General features: G+C 36.9%; 1 protein-coding gene across 9 annotated transcripts in view; it reads right to left on the reverse strand.

Moving 5' to 3' along the window:
• Nucleotides 1–26,489, reverse strand: part of MCTP1 (multiple C2 and transmembrane domain containing 1) — a 610,169-nt gene that overhangs the window by 187,849 nt on the left and 395,831 nt on the right. For all 9 annotated transcript variants that reach the window (XM_049868369.1, XM_049868360.1, XM_049868332.1 and 6 more), the window contains 4 exons: nucleotides 25,960–26,130; nucleotides 22,403–22,533; nucleotides 5,602–5,788; nucleotides 804–897 (listed from right to left, as the gene is read on the reverse strand). In XM_049868369.1, coding sequence (XP_049724326.1) covers nucleotides 804–897; nucleotides 5,602–5,788; nucleotides 22,403–22,533; nucleotides 25,960–26,130 — 583 coding nt within the window. The remainder of the gene's footprint in view (nucleotides 1–803; nucleotides 898–5,601; nucleotides 5,789–22,402; nucleotides 22,534–25,959; nucleotides 26,131–26,489) is intronic.

The raw sequence follows: 26,489 nt of genomic DNA on the forward strand, positions 1-26,489 counted from the left end.
ACAACCATAAACATTCATATATCTTTATGAAATTAAACAATAAATGAATGGTGACATAGCTGCAAACTGAAAAAAAAAAATGATTTAGTTCTGGATACTAATGAAGTAATAACCATCAGGCCATTTATTAACGTGTCATAGCAACACCAAAACCCAAATCAGGAAGCTTTAAATTAAATATACAAAGAGGCAAGACTAATTTTGGGATCTTTGGAGGCCTGCTTCTTGGTTTAAAAAGTTAGAACAATTTAGGTGTTTAGTTTAGATCCAGAATTATTGCTGGGTAGCACTAAGGAATTGGGACAGCTGAAGAATTGGATCAGCAACCCAAATACCAAGAGTACATACCAGGTTACTGAGTATGATACATTTAAGCTTTTCGGTGAACTACGCCCACAAATTCCATGTATGTCTGAGTTACAAGTATTGTGATGCTATGATATCATCTGAGGGAAGGTGATAGTGTCTGAGAGAAGGTGCTATCATCGCATTATTCTAAAATGCAGAAATGACAAAACCTGAAAAAAAAAAAATCCCACTATGTTGATGGAACCCTGGAGAAGGCTACAATAAAAAGTTATTTTGCTTTTTATTGTTTATTTTTAATGTATAACCTGCCTTATAAAAACAGTGACAGTATAAAAATAGGAAGGTCAGCAAATCTTTTTAAGATCGACATTGACTATGATTAAAATTATTGACTTTGATGATCCGGTAGGGTCAAATGAAAGTTAAATTATTAAATGGTATGGAACTTGCATGCTGACTGATATATGCTAGAAGAGAATTGTATCATTTCTTACCTGTGACATCAGCAGCCATCAACCCTTCTGCTCTGATTACTTTCACCTGGAGAAATCCCACATCTTTCAGGTTGTGAAATATCCGCAATGGGCCCTGAAAGACCCCAACGTCAGTATTAGAAATGAGAGGTCCTAAAAGGTCCTAAAGAGTGTGCTGAGAAAACACTAAGCTTTATGGTGTATCGCAGGATGCTGCTTAGGGGTTCAGGGGTCATTTGTGTTTCTTCAACATAAATTACTCTTCTACCACCATCACACACACACATACACATATTTATGTAGATGCTTGTTGCTATGTAAGTAGATTTTTTTGAAAGAAGAAAAAATATGACATTTCCTTCCACTAAATAATTATCAATAGATGGTGAATGTAAATTACAGAATAGGATATGTCTCATTTCTTCCTTCCACCTTCCCACCAAAGCACTCCAAGCAATCTTTTATCTGTGGATATGGATGGTTTGGAGATTAATGACTCTTAATATTGGGTCTTAAATTGTTGGATGTATAACACCCTTTAGACTTTGGGGATAAGAAAGTTAACATTAAACTAATTTTTTTTTTCTAGTATTTTCTTGTTGAGTTTTGGAAACTGCTTGTGTCAGAGTTAAATTATATAAAGACTATCTTCTACTATTTAATTCAAAAGACTTACGTAGTTGTATGAACCTTTTCAGTAAAAGACAAATATTTTATTAAAATAAATCAATTGCTGACTAAAGATAACTTCAGAAGTGATGAGTAACTTTTCTTAAACCTATAATTCCATTCTGTACTTTCTAAAATGTATAGAAGTGGAAGTATAGAAACTTTGATAGAAGAACTTCACTTCATAATAATGGTAGTGCTTTAATATGTGTAGTCCTTGCAGGAATTAAAAGAGGGATACCAATACAGTAATTCCAGTCTAATTAAAGGGCACAAATATTTAGACAGCAAAATGAACATATAGAATGCCAATATGCATTTATTTACATTTCATAGCAGTTTTCTTAGGAAGAGATCAGCATTTCTACTCAGTTAATCCAAGGTACTTCTTTATTGTAATCTTTAAAATGCTTCATGACCAGGGAGCACAATATAATAAAGTTAACTATCAAAACATTATTTGAGTAAAGAGCTCTCCCATTGTCTTATTAATAATGTGAGAACACTGACAAGCAAAACACACTGTGGTATGAACTTTATCAGTCCCGTATGCCTAGCCATTGTTTACACTGAAGTTATGACCTTGGTATACCGAGAACGGAAATGCAGAGAGATGTGTAATCTCATAGCCTAACTTTTTAAAAAAACAGTGTTTATCACAAGGATTAACTCTTAATCTTTGATTGTTTCTAAACAGTTGTTTATTATCCAGAATCTGTTTAAACTACCAGATGACAAGGTTCAGTGAAAATGCACTTCTCTCTCCTTTTAAATTCCTGCAAATTAAGGGTTTCACAGTGGGGGGCTTTAGACAGCAGTATTATAATTCAGAGGTTTGCAGGCATGCTGCCATCCTAATGCAAAAACGATCAAGTTTGGGAAGCTTCTTCTTATCTCAGAGCTTACCCAATATTCTGAACCAGATAAGCCTCCTATCCTAATGGTGGGAAATCGTTTTATCAAAAGGTGTCTGTACTTTAATTTTCAGGAGCAATTTAAACCAAGTTTCATTGTTACTAAAACAAATATCATCAGTCCTGATGTCTGAGAATCATACCATACTGATAACCTCATTCCACAGGCATATTGTCTTCTGGGGCTTTAGCTCTGATGCTCTGCCTCCCATTTGGAGAGGGGTAATTATTGTTTGAAGGTTTCATTTCCCCAAGTTAGCTGACACTCAGTCATTTATTGCACATTTCAACTGTTCAGTCCAGTGACACATAGATTATGACACAAACTCAAAACAAAACAAAAAAAGCAAATAACTTAAATATATTAGTATAAAAATATAACACTAAATAATACTTCATCAGGAGGTATTCCTGCCTTGTTATTTATGGTTATTTTCGAAGGCCTCAAAACCTGGACAGCTTCTGAAGCCAGAAATTTCCATAGCAGAGGAATCTATGATTTGCTGTGAATCCTTTCAGCCCTCAATAGATGGGAAAAGATTGAAATGCTCTGGAGAGGAGTCCTCTTTATTTTTTTAATGAAAGGCTGTATAATATATTTTCTCTATGGCTGCAGCAGCTGTCAGGGAGAGCATCTCAGTTCAGCTCTATTATGGGAGAGGCAATACCCCATCCTATGGCATCGGGATGCTCCGAGGGGCCAGAGCTGATTGACAGCTTGTCACCGTGACGTCTTATTCCATCTCTGTTATGGAGAAAATTAATGTCACACCACAAGCCTTATGACTCGCTGTCATCTTAGAACCGCTCACCTTTTATCAATGCTCTAAATAACATTTCAAGCCCATCGTCTCACGGTGGACAATCCGGTCAAGGGACATTAAATCGGATGACTGTGAAATGTCATAATAAAAATGGAATGCTAACAACTTCTTCTCTAAACTAGCTCCTCTGGTTTTTAAACTGTGACAAGGGGGAGCAAGGGTTCAGCATACCCGTTCTGAAAAGGTCATACAATCGCTCTTGGTCTACTACCCATTACTAACTGCCCCCTATTGACCTTCCCTCCTGCCCTCCCCCCAAAAGAAGAAAAAAAGAAAAATGGAATTAGCCATCTTTTCAGAATGTGGTGATCAAATAATGGCTCACACAGTAATGTCTGTTTAATTTGTGGGGCTTCGATGACCAGCAATGAACAGCTAAACGAGAGCAATGCAGAGCTTTTCAGGGCTGTTTCATACAAGTGTGAGGGCAATTCATTTATTTCCCTGACCACAGTTCTGAAGTTTAACCTAAACTTTTTAATACATATGTTCTTATAGGAAAACAGATAATTCTCCAAATTAATCAAATAACCTGCATCCTATGTTTCTCTAAAACAAGTGCTATTTCAGACACAATACCACATTCATTCATTTCATAATTTGAATTACACAAAAAAGAATACATCGAAACTCTAAGATACAGGTCTTTGTCCTTGTACTGCTATGAGTAATTAATTATAACACATCTGCTATATTGCACGTTGTAGCTTCTTAGCAAGTACATCTATGGAGGGAGATGCAGGTCCATGCTCTGAAAATATTTATATATATTTCATTTTCAATATATTGAGCAGAATATAATCTGATAATTGGCTGAGGCATTCACATAATATTTTATTGAAATAATAATTAACATTCAAAAGAAGACACAGAAACAAGTATTCAAATTCTGAATGGAAACGATTTAAGGAAGTCTATCCAGAAAAAAAAAAAAAGAATCAATAAGAACTGGATTACTTCTAATTACCTACTTAGCAGTATCATTCCAATACATGGGAGGGTATCAAAATAGTAATCTATCAAATATTGTATTATAATACCTAGCAGAATTTTTATATTAATACACGAATTAATTCCTTTAAACTTTTTGGAATTCATGAAAATCACCTCTGGTAACAAGAGGATATGTTTTGGATGGTTACGGAAATGTGGAAGAATTTCCATAACTGCAGTTGTGTCTCATAAGACACAATTTTTAGTTGGTTTAAAAATATATACTGTTTAGCCTTGCTAAGTCACCTCTATTACACTGTTTATGATAACGCCGTTGGGGGATGAGTTGTACAAGCATTAGCAGACAGCTGATTCAGTGGAGATAGCCAGAATAAATTTGCTGAAGCACACATCCTGCTAATCTGTTTGAAGAATATTGTCGAGCATTAGTACCAGCACTTCATGTTATCTGCACAGCCTGATAAGGTACATCTTTATTAAATTCAGTTATTGAAAAGATGTCAGTCAGCAAATAGGAATATTTTAAAATCTAAAAAAAAATGGAAAAAAATTTAAGCGGTTCTTTGTTAGTCGGAGATGGTTTCATGGCTCAGTGCCTACAGGAGCCTTCTAAACACCTGGCAGCCTTGTAAAATATAAGCTTTGTCATTTTAAGTGGAAAAGCTTTTTCTCCAGCTTCATGAGTTACTGAGACATTTACTTTTTCGAGGCTCCATTGACAGAGAACGGTGGAGTAAGAGCTCCCCTCCCTGTTGATTGAAGAAAACTACATGGTGGGAAATGCATTGTGCAAAACCCATAAGGACGCTGGGAAATAGATGATTTGGTTCTGAATATTTTGGTTTGGTAAAATCTCAGGAGGGTAGTTATTTCAGTGACTCATTGATCACTCTACACCTGATCAAAAGGTAACAAGGCTTCATTTTCATTTTATTTGACGTTCAACTAAAATATCATCAAAAAAATAAACTGAGGCTTTTCCAGGCAATTGAAAATAAAAATCACTTCTGTGAATACTCTCTAGTTACCAAGTTACTAATTAACGTAAGTACCATTACTCCATTTCAAACTTGGAAAGACAAAGAAACCTTAATTGCAACTATAAAGAGTTAAGGAGTTATTTTTAAAGTGATGTTGCAAAAGAGGGCTAAATTTGACTTTCCTTTATGAGAAGCTTCCCTGTGTGATCATTTTGCTTACAAAAATCACTGAGTAGAATCTCAGAATCCCAGACCTAGCTCTGGAGGAGACCCTACAGACCATGAGATCTCTAGTCACTGGTGGACAATGCAAGGGTTTCTGCAAAGGTCTGTGCATCTTTTGGGTTTGCCCAGCTTTCTGCCTCTGCTGGTCCTTCCTTCCTTCAGATGGCTTTCCAGGTACTTCTGTCATTCCAGGTAAATTATTTACAGTTTCATCTATTCACATGTGACTGAAGGACGAGGGCTACATACGTACATATCTCTTTAATATCTCCTCCCGTTCTTTCTGGTCTTCCAGGGAGTTGACAGAGAGGTCAGAGATACTGACTGTGGCCGAAGCTGTCAGGGTGACCAGCAGCACCAGGTGTCCCTCACCCTCTTCCAGCTGCAGCTCCAACTTGTGTGTCTGCTCCCTACTGAGAGCTGACAGGTCGATCTGGCACCTAGAAACAAATGTTTTGAATCAGCAAGTGGTTTTTTTCACTGTATCAAACAGTGGAAATGGCTGGCTGCTCAGAGCTACGTGAAAAATAAATCAATAGAAGTACTTTTTCTACCATTGGAAGAATGTGCCTTTCATGTCAGCTGACTTCCTTTGCAAAGTTCAGACCCTGATTATTTTTGCGTTTATAATTGTTTATTTCCTGTAAGATATATTTAAAAAACGTGCTTATCTGATTTGATTACTACCAGCTGTTACCATACTCATAAAGCAGTGAGGACTTTCAATCCCTCAGTGGCCCGAGGAATGAGCTCAGTGGGCTTTGCTTACAAAAAGACCAGTGCGAACTGTCGAGAGAGGCAAACCACCGAGAATCTAAGTTTTTGCATCAGTTTTACAACAGTGGGTGCTTTCCTTTCATTCATAAGTGTTATTAAGGAGCAAATAAGAATATGTACTATGGTGATGTCAGAAGTTTAACATTTTTAATGCCATGCCATTTTATTAAATAGTACACTGTTTAAATCTAAGTAAAAAATAAATTCCTTAAAAACATTATAGTTCAAGTGTCGGGCACAGAGTTGTCCTCTCAGGGGTTTCATAACGTGGCAGCCCATGCTCTGTCTACCACTCTCAGAGCTCAACACCTTGCAAACTCTTTTCATTAAAATGCCAACTGATTTTGAGGAGAAAGATAATGTGGTAACCACAAGGTCAGTGAACTGAGACAAAGGTGGCAGGCATGAATAAAAGGCATTTAAGGTAGGAAATAGCCAATTGCATGAATAAATGTGGTAACATATCATAAAAGGGGTGAGCACCTATGAAGGGCAGATTAAATTCTTGCTCCTCCTTATTTGTCATCCTGTCTATTTATTGTCTATTGTTTTGCTTTTCAATTAAACTCCTATGAACAGGGCCTCAAAGCTCATAGTTTTGCTCAGCCACGTTTTTAGCATGAGTGATTTTTAGAAATTGAATCCAAGTCTGACATTTTCCTTTTGTTTTTTTCCTATTAGCTAACATGGGAAACAGCCAGGACTAGAAACAAATGAAAGGAAGAGGAATATAGATGCAAAAAAAAAAAAAAGGAAAAGAAGCTCCCTGGTCAGTGGCAGAAAGTCTCTGTATGTTAAATGCTAACAATTGAAAAAGCAAGAAATTAAAGTCTGTACCAAGTCTGCAAAGGGAGCCCTGGTGGTGAATGGTTAAGTACTTGGCTGCTAACCAAAAGGTTAGCAGTTCAAACCTATCCAGTGGTTCTATGGAGAAAAGACCTGGCAATCTGCTCCCATAAAGATTACAGCCTAGAAAACCCTATGGGACTGTTCTTTTCTGCCATATTGGGTTGCTATGAGTTGGAATCGACTCCACGGCACACAACAACAATGACCAATTCCAGAAAACATCTCCCTAGAGTTAGAACGTATATCAAGTAGCCACATTGTTTCTGCTAATACAACATCCATTTCAAAATACTGTTATGCTGTGCCCATAAATTTTAAAGGGAGAAAAATCTATCAAATGCCTTATCTAATATTCTAATTTTAACTGGAATTAACTTTTTGTTACTAATGCCTGGAACTAAATGAGGGCAAAAATACAATGGTAAAAAACAATCAATCAAAACTACTCTCTAATAAAGTATTAAGGCAAAACACAAATATGATTTTCTACATACAGATGTTTCCAGCATCTGGCACAGTGCCTGGCTGGTGGTTTGTTGAGTTTGGAGTACGATACTAGAGAATTGAACAGGGTTAAAATTCAGATGGCAATTTTGGTTGAAAACAGTTGGGACCAAGAAGGGTCTTCCACTCACTTCGATAGTGTACTTCCCAGGCCTCTGCTTGCATTACTTTTTTTTTTTTTTTGATGCTATACCACTCTTTTGTTGTTGCTGTTATTGTTGTTGTTAATTTTGTTGTGCTTTAGGTATAAGTTTACAGTTCAAGTTAATTCCTCATTCAAAAATTTATACACATACTGTTTGGTAGCATTGGTTGTAATCCCTACAATGTGATAGCATGCTTCCCCTTTCCACCCTGGGCTCCCTGTGTCCATTCATCCAGTTCCTGTCCAATTTGGTCTCTATTTGATTGAACTAAGAAGTACATTCCTCAAGTGTGTTATTTTTTATTTTATAGGCTTGTTTAATCTTTGAAAAGTGGCTTTGGGAATGGTTTCAGCAGAGTGAGCTGGGGCTATAGTCTTGGGATTCCCCCAGTCTCTGTCAGACATAACTCTGGTCTTTTTTTGTGAATTTGAATTCTGTTCTACATTTTTCTCCTGCTTTGTATGGGACTCTCTGATGTGATCCCTGTCAGAGCGGTTGTTGGTGGTAGCCGGGCACCATCTAGTTCTTCTGGTCTCAGGCTGGTGGGATCTATGGTTCATGTGGTCCTTTAGCCCTCTGGGCTAATATTTTCCTTGTGTCTTTGATTTTCTTCATTCTTCTTTGCTCTGGATGGGATGGGACCAACAGATGTATCTTAGATGGCCACTTTTAAGACCCTAGATGACACTTGCCAAAGTGGGATGTTGAACATTTTCTTTACAAGCTATGTTATGCCAAATGACCTAGATGTCCCCCAAGACTATGGTCCCCAGCTGCACCACTCTTAAAACACTAAAGCACATTGAAACATTCTAGAGGAGTTGCTTCTATGCTTATTACTACTTTATGCTGGTCCTATAGATGCTGAACTACTTCTCATTTATATTAGAGTCATTACATTTAATGTTTTAGAGCTGGGGAAGCTGCTCTAAAGATAATCCAGTGCAGGAATTGCAAGCTGGCAACTTCCAGATGGAATCTGGTCCACAGATTCATTTGTTTTCGCTTGTAATGCTAAAAAAAAAAAGTTTGGAATTTAAATAATTTTAGACAGGCAGATGTCCTCTGAGTTACTGTCCCTAATACTCCTTATTATTTACAGATGGTCTGTTTCACTTAATTACTGTACCTGGTACCAATCAGCATAAGGGTTTGTGATGCCTGCCATCTCCTAATTTACCAATGAGAAAACTGAGTGCCAGAGGGACTACATGATTTAATGGAGGCATACAGTTAGTTATCAGCAGAGCCAGGACCTGAACCTGGGACATTGGAATCTAAGATCTAGGCTTTTTCCTTGACCATTTTGTCATTAAGCAATCATGTGTCCATGGAGAAAGTGTGTGCTGTTAGCGGTGGTTCTAAAAAAAAAACTCCAAGTTTGAAATTATGTTATTTTTATTACAATGCTTTTTAAATACATGCAAACTAGGCAAGAAGGTCTTAAGTTACAGCTCTTATAAAATGAGAAACTAAGAAAAAAATTGAATTTTAAAAACTATGAGGCTAATGAAATTCAAATCAACACTATAAGTTCATAGGAAGGATCATATTTTTCTGCCAAAACTATATTTTCAACATTAGATGTTCCAGTAGAGTTAGTCTCCTGTCCTGTCCTATATTTAAAGCTTCAGAATTTTGGTTTTCACAGTTCTAATGTAGACAATGTCTGTTTACACAAATGCATTGGACAAAAGAGCACTGATGACTTCAAAGCCCTTTTTGCTAGTTGAGGTTAAGCATATCTCCTATTTATCTAAAAACTCGGTTCAGAAATAATCCTCGGATGCCATTTTAAATGAAGTGTCACTGGATAACTAAGCCAAATTGTCTTGTTAACTTGAGGATAAAGCTAGCATTATAGCATTACAGTATCACTGACATCTACATTAGATGGGCATCAAATTAAATCAAATTACTGCTGAAATTGGGTAGAGAAAAAGTCTTTGCTACCTCCTTGTTGCTTTTAAATGATTTGGACTTCAACGTATAAACATGGTATCCTTACAAAACAGCCTGTTGCAATGTGAATATGGTACTAATTGCTGTGGGGCAAATTCACCTGTATTGGGCTCCCCCATACCATTAAGCCCAGAACAGAGGAAGGATTCATTATATAGCTTGAATATACAAGAAATGGCAGTATTAGATTATAAGATGGTCATCCAGATGATCCAGAGTAGGTGAAAATAAATGGTTTTGTATTGCTATAAAAATGCAAATGTAAATTTGGAAAGTATTAAAGCATATTCATGAACTAACTCCAAGAACACGTCCATAGCAGATGATATAGGGAAATGAGCCCCGGGTTGGGAATCAGGCTCCTTGGTTCTGGCTCTCCATCTTTCACTAATTAGTTGTCTGACCTTTTCCAAGACAATTTGTCCTCCTGAATTTTAGGTTTCTCTCCTGTAATATGAGGTAATTGAACTAGATGAACTTAGAATTCTCAAAATCCCCAAATTCTAAGATTTGTTATAACTCTATTCATATTGACACTTGTTACATCTCCCTTTCTCTGCATTTCTATAAAGTAAGAAATTAAGAAAGCAAGTTTAGCTTATAAATAAATAAATAAATATTATTCTTCAGATGTCTTTTCATAATGCCAAGCAGGAGAAACCAAAGCAAAACAATCTAATAGAAGCCAGAAGCAAAGTAGATCATATACTGAATTTCTCTATGCTTAGCTATTGGCTCTGAATTCCTGTAGGTCTACCGTTTACTTAACTTTATGACTACTCTGATTTCTTCTAGTCACAGGGCATGTAAATTACAAAACAACTTTCATAGCTTCTGATAACAACATTTGTTATTATTACTGTTAGTTGTCATCAAGTCAATTCCAACTCAAGGCGACCCCAAGTGTGCAGAGTAGAACGGCCCCATAGGGTTTTCAAAGCGATCTTTCAGAAGCAGATCACCAAGGCTGTCTTAAGAGGTACCTCTAGGTGGGTTCAAGCCATCAACCTTTCAGCCAGTAGTAGAACACTAAACCGTTAGCACCACCCAGGGACTCCTTGTTGTTGTTAGGTGCCATCGAGTCCATTTTAACTCACAGCAACCCCATGTGACAGAGTAGAACTGCCCCATAGGTTTATCTAGGCTGTATATCTTTATGGAAGAAGATTGCCAGGTCTTTCTACTGCAGAGCCACTGGGTGGGTTCAAACCACCAAGCTTTTGGTTAGCAGCCAAGCACCTACTTAACTGTTGTGCCACCAGGGCTCCTTAGGGACTCCTTAAAAGAAAAACAAATCCATTGCTGTCAAGTCAATTCTGACTCATAGTGACCCTATAGGACAGAGTAGAACTGCCCCACAGGGTTTCCAAGGAGCAGCTGGTGGATTTGAACTGCGGACCTTTTGGTTAGCAGCCAAACTCTTAACCACTATGCCACCAGGGCTCCTTGGGACTCCTTAGCATTCCATAAAATAATGTCTGTCTTAGCATTTTTCCTAAATGAGACTACAAGATAAATTACAAAATGGGCAAATAAAATTCCTCCTATCTCACCATTCATAGGATTGAGAGGCAGAATTATTAGGTTTTTTTTTTTTTAGAATACTTAACAATTATTGGATGATAGTGTTGTAAAAATATACGATGTGTCCACAGCATGTACCTACTTCCTGGTTTGACCCAGTGTTGCAAATGAAAGAATTTGGAGAGAGTCCAATGTGGGTCTGGATATCAACTTAGATTTTTAAAACCACAATAGTTTTATCACTTCCACCATTTGCCATCAAGTTGATTCTGACCTGGTATGTGTCAGAGCAGAACCATGCTTCGTAGGGTTTCAATGACTGATTTTCTGGGAAGTAGTTTGCCAGGGCTTTCTTCCAAGGAACCTCTGGGTGGACTCGAACTGCAAACCTTTTGGTTAGCATTCAAGTGTGTTAACCATTTGCACCACACAGAGACTAACAGAGTTTAAACACCCTAGTTTCTATCATTACTAAAATACCTTCAGATTCTCTAAAATTACAGAAACGAAAACAAAAGTCTAAATGTTGGTGCTAAAAGGGAGATAATCTAATTCCTTTCAAACTGTGTTCCAAGAAGCACTGAGTTGTGCCTCAAAGACACCATGGTGAAAGAACATGATTGAAGAGGGTGTGGACTCTCTTCTTTGATTCAAAGAGCAGCCCCCCATCTGTTTTATACTGGGGGTTCCACAGGTGTGTTTAGAACAATTTTTTTGTGCCTTCTCAGATTTTCCTGGAGCCTGGCCTCTTGGATCCTTCGCTGCTTGCTTTGCCTCTGCTGCTACTTGGCTGCTCCCCAGGGGTCGCTCCTCATCCTACCACCATTACCAACTGACTGTCCTCATGGAATATCACCCTAGGTTTGACTTTCATTTGCTCAAATGGGCAACCCCTTTGGCTATCACTGTGCATCTTGCCCTAGTAGCCCCATGCCCTAAGTTTTTAGCTTCTAAGGCCACTTCTGCACTTGGAGGAAAAGCCACACTGTAGGATGTGGGATGGCTGGATGATACAACACAAAGTTGTCTCCTTGTGCGGCGAACTCTGATCAGTGGAATAGGAGATTGCCTAAATACTTTCCACACCTTCCTCCCTCTCACAGGCTGTTCCAAAGCTTGGTTTCTCCATATTGCCTGTCTACAAGTGGCCAAGTATGTGTACCTGCTAAGTAGCGAGCTGTCTCTCTGAGTGGCTCATCAGGAAACAGTGGCCCGCCTAGCACATACCCTTTTGCATTGCTTTCTAGTCTTCCTGGCCTCAGCCTTTGTCTCTCACTCTCACTACCTGGGATTGTTCCTCCCAAATAAAGAAAGCATCAGCAGCTAATCATTGCCTCAAGCTCTGTTTGCGAGGGAATCTGCGATAAGGCAAAAACCACTAACAAAGTTCAACACCCTCAGTTACAGATGTCTAAAATGAACCGGACCTGGCTTCCCACTACCTATGAAAATATCCTTAGCAAGACAGTGGTGCCCTCCATGAGCTGGCATCAGCTTGTGTTCCACCTTCTGACTCACACACTCAAGTCATTCCAGACTGCTTGTAATTCTCCCCACCACCAATGCTAGGGACCACCTGTTTTTTTGTGGTTGGAAGTGGCATCCTTTCTGCCTGAAAAGATGCATCTATCTTTGCTTGGCTAATGTTTACCCATCCTAATTGAAATCATCTACAGTTGTCTTTCTTTCTCAATATAAAGTTCCTCAAGGGCAGGGAAAATGTATTATTTTAAGCACCTAGCACAACACCTGGAATATAGTTGGGGCTCAATAAGTACTAAAGTACTTATGGACAAGGAAATAGAGGCTCAAATAGGCCAATAAACTTACCCACAGTGACAACATTTGTCAGTGGCAGCACCGGAACTGAGCACACAATGTGCTTGTTCTGCCACATCTATACCATCTCCCTAGAAGGTAGTTTTATTTCTTCCTAACACTCATTCATTCATTCATTAACTATTTATTAAGTGCTTTATGTGTTGGGCCCTCTGTTAAATTTTGGGGATACAGCCCCTTCCAAGCCTTTTGGTTTATCAGAAACTTTATTTCTAGAACTATCATAGACTCTGTTTCTTTGAATAAATTTATTTGGCTTCAGAGTCCATACCTGGGGGGTAAGAACACCAAAGTTTTAATGAAGTTCAATTATTCATTAGTATTGTGATATTAAGCAAGTCACTTAAGCTCTTTGTGCCTCAACTTTTCTCACTTATCAGGTAGAAATCTAAAGAAATGCCTTCTCTATGGCACAGACTTGTAAAAACACAGAAATAATAGATGAAAATATACTTCAAAATACTGAAAGTGCTAGGAAAATATAATATCTGGTTTTATTACCAGATATCCCTTAGTTTGATGTTTGAAATTTTTAAAAATTTCTGTCTGTACTAAACTTGACACACAATAAATAAAAAAGTAGGATTGTCAAAATGGACTCAGAAATGCAAACTGAGAATGGGGAAACTGAGACTCAGAGAAATTAAGTGATGAACATAAACCACATTTCCTAACTTCCAAATCAGAGGTTGTAATCCTTGGCACTTAATAAAAACAAAAACTGTATATATTTGAGTTATTTGACTACATGAAAAGAATTTGTGACAAGTGTATTAAGTGTTGAATGAGAACTCTTTGAGTTCTTATTACTTTTTATCTTCCGTGTCTCCTTTGCCATCATCCTGAGCCAGTGACCAACATCACTTCTTTCCTGATGAAACAGCCTGGTGATTTGCACTCCAGGAGTATGAGTGTATACATTCCCATTGAGGTTCAGGAAGTAAATGTGAGAACTATTTGGGTTCATTTTTTAATTAAAAAAATAAGAATGAAATCAAGCCTCAACGATATTTAATATATGCATTAACACAAGTAGCCCATGTGTCAGCTATGTCATATATGGCCAGAAGAGTATCGCGAGAAAGAGTTGGAGCTGCATGAAGTGGGGGGGTTGACAGTGGCACCCCTACTTGCTGACTTGCTTTCACTAAATTGCAGTTCATATACGCACTGGTAAGTGGAGTTTTGGATTATATTACCTAATTTTAACTAAATTAATCCTCACAAAATGGACAACTGCCTTCAAAGATCTCAGTAAAGAAACTGTGGATTGAAGATAGTACTAACTGAGCAAGCATGAGAGAGCAACACTGATAAGCAAGAACGTGGCAGAGCTGACAATTCTACTCCAGTTGAGTTCTCTGTCAGCCACATTATCATTTCCAAATCAATGAGGGTGTAATCAAACCTTGCAAGAATACAGCTCAGACAATCCAAAATTATCAAGAATATCTCAGGTAGAAATTTACATCTATTCTCTTTAACAATGAACTTCTAAGTGTACGCTGTGGTGCTAGCTAATGATACTAGGAAGCCATCCTGATTAGCAAGACACAAGTTAAGCCTTCGGAACAGAAATGCAAGCCTCCATAGATTTTCTTTGGGGGTGAAGGCAATCTTTAAAAACATATATTTTACACAATTTTTAGCCAATTTAATGCATTTTATGAACCTTTTTGAGATGTCTTAATGTATGAGAACTACTTTATACTAACATAATAAATATTATAAAAGATTATATTATAATTCATAGAATACACAACTCCTTGGTATGTCTGCATTTTTCAGAATTCAATATGTAACCACTAAAGTGTTTGTCAAGTTTTAAGATTATGCAGAGGTTTTTACACCACCTCTGATATTACATATTGCTTAGTGCACTTTTTTTTTTTTTTTTTTTTAGTGCTGTTAGTACTTTCTGTTGTTAGAAGTTGTCACTGTTCAACTCTCTTTGGGGTAATTGCTTTAAAAAAAAAAAAAAATTTTTACCACAGGATAATTCTGTAAACTTCTAAAATTCTCCATTCATGAACTCCGTGGCAAACTAATGCATACATGGTGGTGCATGGAAATTGTCTTTGGAAACTCTGCTCACTGCATCCAAAACACTGCAATAAGCATAAACTTTCTGAGGAAATCTTCAGAAAAAAAATATATAATGCATAAAAGAAAAGGTATTGAAATCTTAACATATTGGGTTGTTTATGAAGAACCAAGACAAGAATCAATGACACTTGCCATTCTTCACTTAATTATTGTCTGTCTTGCTAATAAAATATTCCACTCAACTCTAAGTAAGAAAAATAGTGAAATATAATGATTTAATTAAAAAAAAGCCCACTTCATTTGGAATTTTCTGACTAGCTGTCTTTGTGCTCTCAAATGAATAATCCAGCCAGATTGATCCTGTGCTTAATCATGGCAGTACTGGTGTCGCAAATAAGAAACGCTGCAAATCAGAATGTACAGTGTCAAATGTTCAAACACATTCACCATCAGCCTTTAAAAAAACATCAGTCAAAGGGCTGTTTTCCTTCTTTGCCACACTGTCTCTGAACACACCTGTGCACCTACACATCCCGTACTCTCTATCCTTCAGCACTAAATACAGAAAAAAAAATAATAAAATTTTTTTAAAATACAGAGCAATAGATTTATTTGTTATGGTTGCAGAATTTGAAAGCATTTGTTCTTCACCCAGACTTGCCAATTTGGCACAAGTTTTTCTTACAGTAGATCATTAATAAAAACATTGTAGAAATAAAGCTCTGTGTTCAAGCTTACGCTTGCAGCACTTTGTTGCCATGGGCAGGACTGTTGCCTAGCCCCTGATAACAACACACAAATAAAAGTCAGTAGCAATTCACCAACCTAAAATATATGTACCCCAAATCAATGTCACTTTAAGGATAAACAAACAGTTTTCACACTAATAAATAACATTATAAATCTTGCTATATTGGATTGCAAATAACCCCAACAAAATAAAATGGCATGACACGGGATTTACTTATTCTGCATGTTCATAAAAACAACTTGTTCTCTGACAGCACTCATTCTTGGCAATTTACTGCAGCTGTCAGCAGCCAATTTGTTCAGATTACTGCTCTGCATAAAAGTGTAGCAATCATGAGGATTTATTAGCTGATTATTGTAAAGGTGGCAGTCCGTCTTGCCTGCCAAAATGCAGGTAATCAGAAAGCTAAATAATTACACGGAGATTAACATTATTTCAACTTCACTTGAAATTTGTGGTTCAGCAACAGGTAAAATTTGTTAATCAAGCTTGCAATATGGTGTATATCACCTGAGTCAGTTTAGCGACTACTTAACATTTTACTGATCACTTAATGGCTTCAGGAGAACATGCTGACTAAATTAGGATCATAGTAGAATGAGAATGGACTCTGGAGTCAGGAGACCTGGGTTTGGGCCCCAGATCAGTCACCCCAGTTGCATACTAGCTGATCAGCCTTTTAACCTCCTTAGGCTTCACTATTTCCATTTTGCAAAATTAGTATAAAATGAGCCACTCTTGTTACTCCCTAAAGTTGAGCTATGTTATGGAATAGTGTCTGTACCAGGATGAATAGTGTCCTCCAAAATTCATGTCTTTACCGGACCTCAGAATGTGGCCTTATTTGAAAATAGGGTCGTTGCAGATGTAATTCATTAAGATGTGGTCATATGGGAGCAGACTGATGTTCTACAAGAAGGGACACAGACAGAGGGAAGATGGCCATGTGCAAATGGAGGCAGAGATGCCAGGAACGCTAATGAGTTAAGTCCACCACCAAAAGCTAGGAAAAGGCAACGAAGTATTCTAACGACTCTCAGAAGGAGCAGGGCCCTGCTGACACCTTAACTATTTTGCTTCTAGGCTCCAGAACTGTGAGAAAATAAATTATGTTGTTTGCAGTCACTTACTTTGTGATAGTTGGTTACGGCAGCCATAGGAAACTAATACAGTGAGTTATAAAGCACTGTTATTATTTCTTTCACTCACTGTATAATTTATCCTTGTGTAAAATTTAAAAGGCAGATGCTATTAACTCCCTAGTTATTATAATGATGAAAAGGTTATGGTATCAGTATCTTGGTAAATGTATAGGCTAATTTTTCCACCCAAATACAATTTAGTTATTTTTAAAATATAAAGATTACTCAGTTACTTTTATGCTTACACTCATTAATTACCCCCTTTTGCATTATATCCAGACATCTTTCCACATTTACACTGAAACTTTATACCTTCCACTAAGTCATGTTGTTCTAATTGCCTTTGCAGTAATGCCTGGTGTCAGATTCTGTATTTATTTAGAGAATGAAGCACTATAATTTCCAGTATTAAATCAAGCTTCAGATATCTAAATTCAAATTCAGCAAATATTTATTGAGCACCTATTATGTGCCAGATATCTTTCTAGGCACTGAGGATGTGGCAGTGAATAAAACACTCAAAAATTCCTGCCCTTATGGCACTTATAGTCTAGTGAGGGGAAACAAATGATAAAAATGTGAAATGCATAGCATGTCAAGTGCTGATACCTTTTTGGAGAAAAATAAAGCAGCAGCTAAGGAAAGGACTTTGGTTTTAAATAGGATTGGTGCGGATACCTCCCTGAAGTGACATGTATTATGTGCTGACGTAAAGAAGGTGAAGAGGCAGAGCAGATGGGTACCTGAAGACAGGGCAAAGGGGGCAAAGGGCTGAAGTGTGTCTGGCACGTTCAAGGAACAGCAAAGAGGTAAGTGGCTGGAGCAAAGTGGAGTGGAGTAAGGGGAAGAATAGTAGAAGTTGAGGGCAGAGGGATAATAGGGCCAGATCATGAGGAGCTTTATAGGCCACTGCAAGGACTTTGGTTTTACCAAGATGAAAATGGGAAACAACTGAAGGATTTTGAACAGAGGAGTTAAATTCTGTTATTTTTGTTTTAAAAATATTACTCTCGCTGCTATGTTGGAAACAGAGTGTTTGGGGTAGCTCGAGGGTGGAAGGAAGAAGGTGAGTTAGGAGGTTGAGATTATCCACGTGAAAGGTGATGAGGGTTTGGACCAGAATAATGATGAAGATGGTAAGAGGTAGTGCATTCTGAATATATGTTGAAGGAAAATTTAGCAGGTTGCTGACGGCTTTTGATGAGAGTGAGAAAAGGAGAGAAATCAAAGATGACTCCAGGATTTTTGTCCTTATCAATAAACAAAGGAGAAGCCAGAAGATAGAGCAAATTTTGAAGGAGTGCTAAATCCAAGATGCCTATCAGACATTCAAGTGGAGCTATCAAGTAGGCAGCTGGATATAAAAATCTAGAGTTCAAAGAAGAGCTCCGGAGTGGAGCTTCACATTTGTAGTTGTCAACCAGTAAATGGTATTTAAAGCACAAGAGTGCATGAAGTCACCCAGGGAGAAAGCAAAAACAAACATGTCCAAGGAGTGATCTCTGAGGCTCTCCAGAATTAAAATGTGAGGCAGATGAGGAGAAATGTACAAAGGAAACCAAGAAGGAGTATGCAATAAGGTAAGAGGAAAACAAGGTGAGTGCAGTGTTCTGGAAGCCAAATGAAAAAAGTGTCTCAAGGGTAAGGCGATGATGAGTCAAATCCTGCGTGCCAAATTTTGGGTATTGGATTTAACAAGTTGATGATCACAGTTGACTTTGACAAGAGACATTTTGGTGTATTGTTGGGGGCAAAACCTGACTGGATGGATTCAAGTGAGAATGTTGTTAGTTGCCGTTGAGTCGATTCCAACTCATGGTGACCCCATGTGTGCAGAGAAAAACTGCTCCATAGGGTTTTCAAGGTTGTGACCTTTCAGAAGCAGACTACCAGGCCTATCTTCTGAGGCATATCTGGGTGGGTTCGAACACCCAACCTCTTGGTTAGTAGTTGAATACTTAACTGTTTGTATCACCAAAGGACTCCTTGGAAACCCTGGTGATATAAAGTTTAAGGGCTACGGCTGCTAACCAAAAGGTCGGCAGTTCAAATTCACTAGGCATTCCTTGGAAACCCTATGGGGCAGTGCTACTCTTAAGTGAGAATAGGAGTGGGTAATATTCAGTGTTAAAATATATTTGTTTTGACACTCCAACTCTGGATTTGCAAGCGGTTCTTTCACCATAGCCAGTTTATTTTTATTATGAAAAAAAAAACTCTACTATTGATTTTGCATTTATAAAAAAAATCATTGCATTTTCAAAAATCATTATATGTGATCAACACTGGGAAATAGACCATAACAAAACTACTGTATAGCACAATGAACTAGTCTCTATAGATAATCTAATCCATACAAATGTTTTCAAATCTGGAACTGGTTTAGACAGTACCCCTAAAAGAGTTGTTAGCTAAAGGTGGGGTAGTATTACCCTCCACGGTCAAATTTAAATTCACTCATCAGCCAATAGCCACCTTTTCAGAATAGTCTCTAATTTTTAAGTCAATACAGATAAGAATGCTGCAATGATAGCTTGCAAAAGAAGACAAAAGACCACAATGACAATTTTACTCTTGTTACTTTACCCTTGGAACTTAAATTTAATTGGAAGGTAAATAATTTTCTTCTAAACTAGTCTAGGAATTAAGAAATTCTATTATAATCCATTATCTCCACTGTTACCACACAATCTTGAAATAAATAGAAGCAACTTTATTTGCCTGCCACTTTAGGTATAAGAATATATTGTTTTTCAGTGGCAGAATGTGTTTAAAGTACAACTTAACAAGCATAACGTTTGGTATCTAGTTTCTGGTGCAATCTGGCCAACAAATTAGTCTTGAAATTATCGTTCACCATAGGCATTTCCTTTTTCTGTGACGGGCATCTTTGTTAAATTAGCAGAGTGCACAACAAGGTTCTGTTGTCCATTGTTGCTTATATCAAAATTCAATATAATTCCCCTCACTGTATAAACCTGTTTAGCTTGGTATTCAAAAACTGTCCTAGCTGTCATCTGGTCTACACCTGTGTTGTTGTTTCTGCACTCTAAAATTCTTTGGCTCAAATTGCTTTCATAGGCAATTATGCCTATGAAAAGAGATTTCTCCTCTTTTCAAAAATCTCATAAGACTTTCTTAGCTCCCCCAGGTATCTAGAGAAATCTCTTATGCTCTTCTATCCAGTCATTTGTCATTGTTCTCTCAAAATTTACTAAAATATGTGCAAACCCCAGAAACAAGGTGAGGTGAGAGAAGCAGGCCCACATCTCTGCCAACCATTCCTATGTACTATATTCATGGTCTTCAAGAATTCACACTTGTCATGGATTGAATTGTGTCCCCCCAAAATATGTGTCAACTTGGTTAGGCCATGATTCCCAGTATTGTTTGATTGTCCTCCATTTTGTGATTGATATAATTTTCTTATGTGTTGTAAATCCTCATCTCCGGTTGTGGTTAATGTGGCAAGATAAGATGATGTTAAAGAGGATTAGGGTGGGATGTAACACCCTTACTCAGATCACATCCCTGATCCAATGTAAAGGGGGTTTCCCTAGGGTGTGGCCTGCACCATCTTTTATCTTACAAGAGATAAAAAGAAAGGGAAGCAAGCAGAGAGTTGAGGACCTCATACCACCAAGAAGGCAGTGCTGGGAGCAGAGTGTGTCCTTTGGACCCAAGGTTCTTGTGAAGAGAAGCTGCTAGACCAGGGGAAGATTGATGACAAGGACCTTCCTCCAGAGCTGACAGAGAGAGAAAAGCCTTCCCCTGGGGCTGGCACCCTGAATTCAGACTTGTAGCCTACTAGATTTTGAGAGAATAAATTTCTCTTTGTCAAAACCACCCACTTGTGGTATTTCCATTATTGCAGCACTAGATGACTAAGACAACATTACTATCAAGCAAGAAAAGGGAAAAGTGGTACTAGATGGGCTAAGAAATTTTTTTAAATTTCCAAAGATAGAGAAAAAATATATAGGTTATTATGAAAGAAAAATCAGTGAAAAATGGGAGCCTAGTTTAATATGGTATGTGGACATAAGAAGGTCTTGACGTAATATAGATCCAGAAGTCCAAGAAGCCAGTAGATCAGTTTATCAATACAGGGAAAACTGAATATAAGGCAATGAGGTTGACGTAGCAAGTTATTCATGACAATAATCCTGATCAGCTCGTGGTCACCAAATACAGCTAACGTTGCTCTAAACTATAAAAAACATAGCTCATAACTTTGCGGACATTTTAGTAACTCTTAAAACTAATTCTTTAAGTAATAGCTAGATAGTACCTACTTGAAAGAGTTCATAGTCTATATAGGGAGACAGACTTAAACATATAATTAAAAGAAAAGATAGTAAGTGTCCTAACAGATGTATATCTGTACTTAACCTAGTGGGACACCCAAAAGAAAATCAGCTATTTAAGTAATCTACCAACATAGTATTTGACTGAAGGGAAAAAGTGCAATGAAAGCCTATCCTTAAAAAAGGATTTAAATGTAACATAGTATTAGATTACAATGTTGTGCTTTCAATTTCATTTTATAAGTAAAGTATTAAAGGTTAACTGAGGCTAATCTTTGACCTCTCGCTTTATAATTCTATGAAGAAAACCATTGCTTAAAACACATGTATCAGAATCATTTAAAAAAATGAAGAGATAAATATGTTGGGTTGGATTCCTGTTCTAAAGTATAAAGATTCTTTAGGCTGTATGTTTAAAGACTTGGAAACCATAGAAACTGCCATGAAGAAAGAATTTTTAAACTAACAAATTCTTCCAAACACGGATGCTTTATTTCAATGTTGTCAGATTTCAATGGGTTTGGCACAAAGACACATATATAACTATCAAAAAATATAAAAATAGTCTTTAAAATAAGAAAACCATTTATATGAGTCAAGCAGTTATTCAAAATAACCTTGGCTTTGTGTAAATGTCATGCAAGCTTCGAAACACCCCTTTCTTCACTGCATTTATCAGATTAACATGGATCTGCTCACTTACCATGCTTCCTTCACTAAAACTTGGGAATTCTTTACAGATTTGTGAACTCCTAAGAGATTATAAGGATTCTCTACTTTGTAGGGAGTTGTAGGAAATAATGCATTTTATGGTCACAATATGCTTTATGAAAATAAATATTATCTCAGATCACCTTACAGACTATGAATATGGTCTTTGTTCCTTTAAGTATTTTATATCAGATGAAATTCCTCTTTTTCAACTCCCAGAACTGTTACACACAGTATTTCTGACATCTGGAGGAAATTTCTGGAGGGATAGATCCAATTCAGAGCCTCTATCCATCAACTGGTCAAAACTGCCACCTACTGGTCAGTCTTCAAATCTACTTTTCAGTTCATCCAAGTATCATTGCCTTACCATGGTGAGATCTCTTCCTTCAAAACAGTAAAGATCAATTACAATAGCCAGACTTAACACAAAACTTTTTTTTTTTAAACAAAATCTACCCTCTCTAAGGTGAATGAAAGCAAAAACTGCACAAACCTGCCAATAAAATCATCCCTTTTCCCAGCATCTTTGTCCCATGCAGTGATATCAATGACTCCTCCTCTTTCTTCATAGAGATGAAAATCAAACTGTTCCCTCCATTGAGGATTCAAAGTTTTTGGCATAATCTGGAAACATAAAAAATTTATCAATATTAGTCTTTGAAAACTTTAAGTTGGGACACAAAATCAAACTTTAGGTACTACCTAGAAATACATGTTAGTATGCTGTTCAAACAAAAGACCCAGACATTATCAAAATGGGTTTCTAGCATCTTTACTGAATATTATCTGAAAGGATCCTAAATGATGTGTCCTGAAAATCAAAAGGCATCTCCTAGTCATCCTGAATAGCAGGTGAGAGAAATGAATTATACAGAAAAGGGAAATAGCCTATAAATGAAATAGTTCACTCAGATACTATCATTTCTTTTACATAATTATAAAAACATAGAAGTCATAGTCATTCATCTCATAACAGAGGAAGGTGACAGTTCCTAGAGTTTTTCTTCCTCCCCTTTCACACTGGAATTCTGAGCTGACTATGTACAAACCAGACAATGAAGTTCCGTGAAAGCATGAGGAAAAAGTAAGTAACTTTGGGGTGGCCAGGTAAACTTTTCCTCAGAGTTCTAGCAGTGATGTAGCACCCCTTTTTCTATGTGGGGAAACTGAGTCCTGGTGTTTAAGTGGCCAATTTAAGGTCACTAGGTCTCAGTGGGTTTGGTGGGTAGGTTTCGGTATATACACACTAACTCAAGATTTTGACTACAGCTTCAGAATTTTCTCCAAAACCATGTTCAAAAAATGTTTGTGGATTAATAAATATATTTAATTATAAATATATATATAAAACCTCCATATTACATAAGAAGGTAAAATGGAGGTTACACATGCATACATATATATATATATATATATATATATATATATATATATATATATATATATATATGTATAAACCCAATCCACTGTCATTGATTCCAACTCATAGTGACCCCATAGGGTTTCTAAGGCCATAAACCTCTACGGAAGCAGATGCCACACCTTTCTCTCGAAGAGCCACTGGTGTGTTGAACTGCCGACCTTCAGTTAGCTGTCAAACTCTTTAGCCACCGCGTCACCAGGGCTCCTTTATATATATATACATGTATGTGTGTGTATATATATATATATAATTTTGCAACTTCAAGTTTCAAAATAAGATATCTGATCAGTGAACAAAACAACCTATACTGATGTGCTTTAAAATTCCATCCACCATTGGGTTAAACAAAATTCATATTTGTTTCCCTGGTCTTTCTTTCTTAGCATGGGGGCATCCAGTGCCCTTTTCTCTTTTTAATGAACGACAGACAGATCTTCAGATGTAAAGAGTTTGAAAGCAATGAAGTATGGTATGTGAAAAGGTAATGCAAATGAATCACAATTTTTAAAGTTCATAATCTGAAATTAATCAGCAATAGATCATGGAAGGAAAGATCAAAGAGAGACACATGTCCATAGCTGGGCTTTATATTTCATACCTAAAGAGCAGAACTATAAAAATAAGTAATGTTTTAAGCCTACTAGAACATGGAAATGGTGTTAATTGGTAAAGGAAAAGATAGAAGTGGTCATAGGTACCTATTTTTGGAATCAATAGCTTCTTCCCAGTACATTATTAAGCCCCATGGCAGAAAAAATATGAATGGCACTGGATGAACGCTATGATAATTCAAATGCCTCGTAATGGGGCTCAGATGAACTACTACGGCTTTTTGGAGAGTGTTCCATCTTACCTATTTGGCCTTATACAACCTAGCTTTTCAGTTTTCTTTTTCAGGGTTGTCTTCCCTATAAGCAGAAGTGGATTATGCAATAGGCAAGGTAAGCGTGGTGCTTACCTTGCTTACCAGATCATCTGTAGTGAACAATTTCACATTTTTTCACCACATTAAAGATTCTACTTCTAGGTATGGCTGAAATCTCTCTCCCGACCGGACAGCACCTTCCTACAGAATCAATCCCTGATGGGGGAGATTACCCAGTAAGCAAGGTAATCACAGGTTTAATTGTGCTCTCTTACTAATAAGAAGTGAACAATTTCACATGGGTTTCGCCACAGTTTCACAGATGTGGTAAAACCCATGTGAAATTGTTCACTACGGATTAGCAAATAATCACAGGTAAGCCAGTGCTTACCTTGCTTACTGGGTAATCAGACCGTGCCTACAAGATTTCCTTCATGTCAGAAATCATGTCTTCCCTTTCCATGTGGGCACTCAACGAGGTAAACAATCAGCAAGCTAGCAGTCCTCACTGCTTGCTAATGAATCAGCCCTGTTACATTTCTAACTACCTTAAGTACTGATGAAACTTCCTGGGCCAGAAGGAACTTAGGCAGGCATTTATCAAAAACCCAGAAAAAGAATGACACCAAGGTGAAAGAATTTCATCAGAGTGGAATGTGATCTTTAATACTGGAATGTAATCAGTTGTCTCAAACTATCTATGAATATCATGAATATCTATGAAGATCAACTATTAAAACTGACCATTAAAGAGGTTATATTTGGATACGACCGATATAAGACATGTGCCCAAAAGATAACTACTATGACTTTTACTAATTATTATTACTTGTGTCGATAATAAAATAATATTAATATATTATTGCTACTAATTATTACTACACAATATATTTTTTTTTTTTTTGCTGCTACCATTTATTGAGCACTTGTTATGGACAGGTGAGGCAGTGTCCTAAACCCTTTATGTACATTGCATATATTCATTTAATCTTCTGAATAACTTTATTTGGTAGACATCATTTTTAACAGATGGGAAAATTTAGACAGAGAGAGGCTAAGTAACTTGCCCTATGGTAAACAGCTAGTAAGTGACAGTAGAAATTTTGGCTTCTTTTTTTAATGTGAAAGTTTATAGTTCAAGTTAATTTCTCATTCAAAAATTTATATACGTATTTTTTTTTATGACATTGGTTGCAATCCCTGCAATGTGACAGCATGCTTCCCCCTTCCACCCTGGTTCCCTGTGTCCATTGGTCCAGTTCCTGTCCCTTCCTGTCTTCTTGTCCTGCTTCTGGACAGGAGCTGTTTGAATGAAATGACTCAGAGAGATACACAAAGACTTTTGGTATGTAAAATAATGCTATTGGCAAGACTGATACTAGTATTAGTAGGAGTAGTAATAATAATAGCCAATGCTTTTGAGCACTTTATATGCCAGACATTGACCTATGTTTTTTCCACATTTTTCTTTTCTAATTTTCATAGCCATGCTAACAGCTAGGTACTACTATTATTCTTGTTTTCTATATGAAGATATTGAGACATAGAGAAGTTAAGCAGTTTACTCATGGTCACATAACCCATAAAGTAAGAAATGCAATATAATTGTTGGTTATGTTATCTGACACTGATATTCAAAAGAAGTTCTATTAACTATTATTACTTTTTTAAAAATTATCTAGTGTTTTCATCCCCAAAGTATGGCTATTAACCAACCACTGCCTTCCAAATACAGACAGGAATACAACAGAGATATGGTTACCTTGCTCTTGTATTTCTGATGCCCAAGGCGGAACTTCACATAGGGGTCACTCAACCCGTTTGAATCCATTGCCTTGAGAGATCGTCCTTCAATCAAAGTGATACTGACTATTCCTCTCCAAAGATGCGATTTTCTGTGTAGATCTGACAGATGTAAACTTTGGGTCTGAAACTTTTGGCAAAGGAGAACTGGATTAGCATACCGTATTTTAAACCAAAATACCTCATTTGGCATTATCCTTGCTGCAACAATTAAAAAAAATGGAAGTTACCCTTTTTCAAAAATAAAGAAATTTCATGAAATTATTAGTCATTAGTCATAAATTAATAATATTAATTTATTATTATTAAATTTCATCTTAAGATAAATTTAAGGTTATTGTGTAAAAGAGATGAGCACTCAAAATAAAGACAGTCTAACGTTTCTACTCTTAAAATTACAAGATGTAGATACTTAAGGATATCAGAGAATATTTGCATGTGTCACATATGCCTGTGTAAAAATATGCATACAATAAATATAACTATCAA

The sequence above is a fragment of the Elephas maximus genome, chromosome 2, assembly GCF_024166365.1.
Source record: "Elephas maximus indicus isolate mEleMax1 chromosome 2, mEleMax1 primary haplotype, whole genome shotgun sequence".
Taxonomy (NCBI): Eukaryota; Metazoa; Chordata; class Mammalia; order Proboscidea; family Elephantidae; genus Elephas; species Elephas maximus.